The 6,000-nt window shown below is 27.6% G+C and overlaps 1 protein-coding gene across 1 annotated transcript; it reads left to right on the top strand.

The window, feature by feature from the left end:
• The first annotated feature begins 4,210 nt into the window (after positions 1-4,210).
• On the top strand, positions 4,211-4,918 carry LOC127253532 (uncharacterized). The gene is made up of 2 exons (XM_051278174.1): positions 4,211-4,619; positions 4,747-4,918. The coding sequence occupies exons 1-2, from the start codon at positions 4,211-4,213 to the stop codon at positions 4,773-4,775; spliced, it is 438 nt and encodes a 145-aa protein (XP_051134131.1). The 3' UTR covers positions 4,776-4,918.
• Positions 4,919-6,000: the final 1,082 nt, after the last annotated feature.

Genomic DNA, 6,000 nt, shown 5'->3' with positions numbered 1-6,000 from the left:
ATTAACATAAGTATCTTTAAAATTAATAATTATTAATATATATAATATTTCTAAAAACTAATAAACTGGATACGAAATATTATAGTATATAAACTAGTATTCAATTTTAACAAGAATAAAATAAAAATAGACACTAAATAAGACATTGTATAAAAATAATGATTGTAAATTCAATAAATAAAAAGGACTGGTAACATTCTCTTGGGCAAATTAAATAATTGCATAAAAAGAAGAGAACTTGCTGGAAGCACATGAGTTAGTGCACCTTTTTGTGTTTTCTTACAGCACTACTTTATTATTATTATTATTATTATTATTATTATTTATTTATATAAATATGAAATATATAATTTAAACAGGTAATTCCCAGTTAACATATATAAATCTATATTTATAAATTAAATCGTTATAAACAAAAATAACTATGTGCACACTTTTTATGGATACGGATAATACACAAGATTTTGTTTTTCTTTTTAAATTTGTTTTTATATATTAAGTATGGCTAAAATACAAATATCATTTTAATATTAATCAATACCCAATATAATTCTTTATTTAGTAATTTATTTTCATATTGACAAAATGCATATATATATATATATCCTATTATGACATAATTTTTGGCAAAAAAGTGCAAGAATTATGTTTTTATTTTATGTGTATATATTATTTATTTATTTATATGATATCATTGGACTTTATCCAAAAAAAAAATTGGATTTTTGAGTGATTGCTTGTATTGGGAGCAAAGCATAATTATTACATAGTTTGATGATAAGCATTATATATATATATATATATATATATTAAGTATTAATGATGATTGTTTTAATTATAAAAGATTATAATGTTTTCAAAATACGTACTTGAATATGTAATTTCATGCACCAAAATAAGAAGTCCATCACGTGATCACATGTAAAATTTAACAAATCAGTAAAATAAAATAAAATAATTCACGTAGCACTTCTTCTTTTTGCAATTTTTTATTTTCAATTTGTTATAGTTTTTAATAAAATTATTATATACTCCCTTCATCTTGGAACTAAATATCCATTTGCTTTTTGCACGTAGTTTTAGAAATATTAGTATTATATAGAATATATTAGGAATAAAGTAGAAATGACTAAAGTAACTTTATTAGTATGTGTGATATAAAGGTAACGACATTTGTGTAATATATTGTAAGTGGTAAGGATATTTGTAATGTTAGGTAGATAGTACAGTTACTAAAAAGGAAATAGATACTTTGTTATGGGACGGACTAAAATGAAAAATGAATACTTTGTTATGGGACAGAGAAAGTATTTACTATAGATATCATATTATTTTAATATTTTAACAAAAAATACTCTTTTCTTTTTCTGCTTCAACATATATTAACACAATATGGGACTCGAAAGACCTTTGACCACATCAAAACTTACCTAAAAATAATACAATATAACAATAGTTTATAATTATTTAAATTACAATTCAATTCCCTAATATACAAAGAATATTGAAAATTCAAGTAAAATGATAAGAAAAAACAATAAATAAAATAGTAAAAAATATAATTTTTAAAAATCAATTTTACAAATATATTAACAAATAAATTTATGACTAATAGTTTAGTTTTGTCTTGTTAACATTAGGTAGGCCCCCATGGACTGGTTTCAAACCGGGCCGTGCGTGTGCCTATTTGGTCCAAAAATATTATCGGGCCGGGCTGAACCAACAAAAAATTTGGAGCAGTCTGATTTTTCATCTCTCTATTCCACTGCTATTATATTTTTTGAGAAAATAAAATAAAATAAAAACCTATCCAAAACAAAAAGAAAACACATGTTAGTATAAATTGACAATTCTTTGATCCCCTTGACACCAATATAGTAGATATTTATTGGTAGAGGTAGGGTAGGGTAGGATAGGAGTAGGTGTAGGGTAGGGCATACACAAATGGATAGACCATACCATTCTTTGGACCAAATAATGTCCAAATACTAATTTGCATTTGCCTTCTTTGCAATCATACCTAAATCTCTCTCGTCTAAGTGTTGCATCAATTATTTTTTCTCTCTTAAAAAAAAAAAGAAAAAACTCTTTATATTGTTTTATTTAATTATCCACCACAAATATATCCGCTTTTTATTAATTTCTCTTAAATAATTAATTTTATAATATAATATATTTATAATAATATTATTCAATTGAAGAAAATAATGCATCCATGAGTATTTTACTTTAAACTTTAAATTATTACGAAAATATATCATAATTATATGCTTTATTTGTTATTCAAATTTATTTTTATTTAGTTGTCATTTAATTTTTTTTTTTTTAATTTTTAGTAAAAAAATATCATTTTTTTTTATTTATATTCTTCTTTACATAAATATAATTTCTTATATTTTTACCTCTTTTTTATTTAAATCTATGTTCGATCAAATAGATATATATTTTTTCTACAACGGAAGGAATATAATATAGCATTTCAATAATATAGGATGTGTTTCTGCAGCCAAGTTTGGACAGAAATACTATGCAAACTTGACTGTTTGGTTTTGGGGAATACGCCCTGACCGAGACTGTCACATTTTTCTTTTTTTTTTTTTTAGTTTTTTTAAATTATAATAAATATAATTTAATAAAATATATACAATATATATATTATTTGATAGAAAATAATTTTTTTTATAATATAAATAAATAAAATTTGTAAATATATATGTAGATATAAAATAAATTTATAATCAAATTATACAAATTAATATACATTTATATTATTATATTTATTACTATCAAATTAATACACATCAAAACTCACCAAACTCAACCCAAATTCAAACACAAAAAAAAAAAAAAAAACATAAAAATTCAAACTTACTTCAAAATTAAAAAAAAAAAACTAAATTCAAACTCAAATATCCCAAAACACCCTATTAAACACACCCATAGTTTTGGGAGACAAAAAAAATAATGACTAGAAAATTCTAATTGAAAATCCACAAACAAATTTGTCCGTGGATTGGATTGAATTTACATTATTCATTCAATTTTTTTTCCTCAAAAACATCAAATCAAACACCTATTTTTTATTTTTTATATTATATTAAAAATTAATTTTACATTCAAAACATCACATCAACACCTATTTATATCGCATCGTACAACTATTCAAATTCAAAATTTTTACTATTCAAATTCCAACTCAAAATTCAAACTTCCAAACAAACACACCCTTAGATATTATAATTATTATACAATAAACTTGTATGATTAACTAACAAAATATATTTTCCATATTCAGTAATCACATCAAGTATATAAATATATACTTCCTTCATAATGCAATTATGAGTTTATTTGATCGATTACCAATTTTAATAAAAATAAGTAATAGTAATTATTGATTTTTTATTTTATACTAAAAATAAATAAATAATATAATAATATTTTAATTTAAAAAGAAATAAGAAATATATATATTTACTATATGACAATTTTAAAAAAATAAGAGTAAATTTAAATGATTGGAGAATAAAAATTCACAAGCAATATTTATTTATTATTTTCTAAAGAAGGGATGTAATTAGTCTCTATCATAAAATCCTTAGAATATCCCTAAAATGAATTACACAAAATATAAACGAAAATGAAATAAAAGCTGGAAATAGTGAAGCAAATTATGACATGACAAAAGACAAAATAGTCAAAGGTCTGCTTGTTTGTGTTTCTCGAATTATTTTCAATACCTAACTTTTTTTTTTTTATTAAGAATCTTACGTAACGAGTTATTTTGTTGTGTTTATACAACACACTTCGCTCATTTGAGACTATTTATTTTTCAAAAAATATCACATCAAATACATATTTTTTCTCATAAAATATCAAATTAAATATTCTCTCCGTCCCACAGCAAGGTTGCCACTTTCGATTTTTATCTGTCTCATTACAATGTTATTGTTTCCTATTTTAGTAACTTTTATACATATCTAAAATAATAAATACCTTCCTCTTTACATTTTATTACGGAAATGTCCTTCTACATTTTTACAAAAATAACAAAATTAAAACACATTTAATACTCACCCCATTAATTTAACTCCTACCTACCCATCTAATATCTCAGTCTTTTACCCACCTTCCTCTCGATTAGGGTTTGTAACCTTCGCCATCCTCTACGCCGTTGCTGTCGCCCCTTTCTTTTCGACTCATTTTTCCGATGACGTCGTTCGCCCCACACTCCCCTGCAGCGGCGGAGGGTCGTTCCCCCATTGAGAGGGATCGTTTACGCTCTGTGGGTGGGTTTTCGGAGTTGTTTAATGACTCCAATGATTCCTCCAAATCGGCCGTTGCCGATGCCTTTTCCGTTTCCGATTTCTCTGGATCTACTACCGCGAACACTAATCCCATGGTGCTCCATGGATTCGCCCCTGATTCGGAGCCGGAGGTTGATTCCGGTGTTGCCCTTGTTCGAGCCAGGCGATCGTTGTTTCGGATATCTTCTTCGTCGACCCGGGGTAGGATTGAAGCGGCTCCATTGAGTTGCTCTTCTACTTGTGGAGTTATCATCGATATGCTTCGTATATACTGCCCTCTCACCGTCGAGCCACTGGAGTACCGTGTTGGAGGTTGGTAGATTTTATTTTCTTTCTAACTATAAAGATGTTGTCCTAAAAATTTTGTTTAACGTACCGTGAATAGGCTTGTTAATTTTCGTTAATGAACTTATTAATCTTCGTTTGTTGTTGTTTGTAGGCAAAATTGAAAATCATTTGGGTCAATGATTTACTATCCTATGGCTACATGTTGTATGGTATGATCTCTACAGATGAGGTAAAAATCGATATACTTGTTGCGAAAAATTGTAGCTTACTTGATTGTCCCTGATTATGTGTGTGTGCAAAATTTGTGTGGCAAGTCATTGTTGGTTTTGGGTATGAATAGCTTGAGATGATGAAAATTTTTAAGTCACTAGTGATTTGAATCAGTAGGTGGTTCACTGTTGCATAAAAACGAGTTTTTGGAGACTTATACCTAGTATAAAGTCATCGCTCGTCCAACGTGAGCACGGTCCCTTATTTGATTCAATACATTTCTTAACAATGTATTGAATTCAGGTGTTCAATGATCTATACATTGAGAGAATGTTTTAACGTTGTCCCTTGTAATCGATGATGATTTTATAATCTGAGAGCGAAAGTCCCGTGTCCCTAAATTACCTCATTGATTAGGACTAAAATTCAAACAAAATGGCCTGAAAAAATTTACTGCTATGCACTTGGTGATGATTTTATAATCTGAGAGTGTCAAAGGTTCCTGTACAAAACATAACAATGTAACACAACTGTAACTGAATTTAAAGAGATTACGTTACAACTGCAAAGTGCTGTTTCAATATAGCATTTTGTGAGTTGTAATGAAACTCATATACAAAAGGGAAAGTAGTTACAAAAACTTTCCTATGGCTACTAATTACAAAAGATATTAATGCTTACAAATGAGGAAATACCTCTGTTTTTCAAATCAGTTCCTCAATGGCAGTGATTAGTTCTTCGAAACCTTCTACTTCATTTGCTTCTATTAATGTATCAATGGATGCCTTGATCAACTCCCGGTCAATCTCTAGGTTTGTGGGAAGTGTATTGTTTCTTATCATCGCAGATTTACCAATATGAGGAATCTTGTAGTTGTTGCCCCCATTGCATGCCATTATTTCCTTAAGACAACCTTGCAAGCTTAGGAAAACATTGTTTAAAGTTGTGTCAGATAGTTGGTCAAAAGATTTATGCACTGCCTGTAACAGTTCATCCACGTTTGATGCTATGGTTGAAACTTGTAGTGCTCGAAACCACCCCAAATCATTTATATTTGTACTGTTTGATGGTTGAAAAGTAAGATGGATATCAAATCCATCGCTGCTTGCAGCTTTCCTAAAGTCCGGATCACTGTCATCAATGTGTGGTTTGACATTGTTTTGTTGTATTAAAATGCTTTTGCTTGCTCTTGCTG

The sequence above is a fragment of the Andrographis paniculata genome, unplaced genomic scaffold (assembly GCF_009805555.1).
Source record: "Andrographis paniculata isolate CXL003 unplaced genomic scaffold, ASM980555v1 Contig51END, whole genome shotgun sequence".
Taxonomy (NCBI): domain Eukaryota; kingdom Viridiplantae; phylum Streptophyta; class Magnoliopsida; order Lamiales; family Acanthaceae; genus Andrographis; species Andrographis paniculata.
This window is presented reverse-complemented; position numbering and strand designations above follow the sequence as displayed.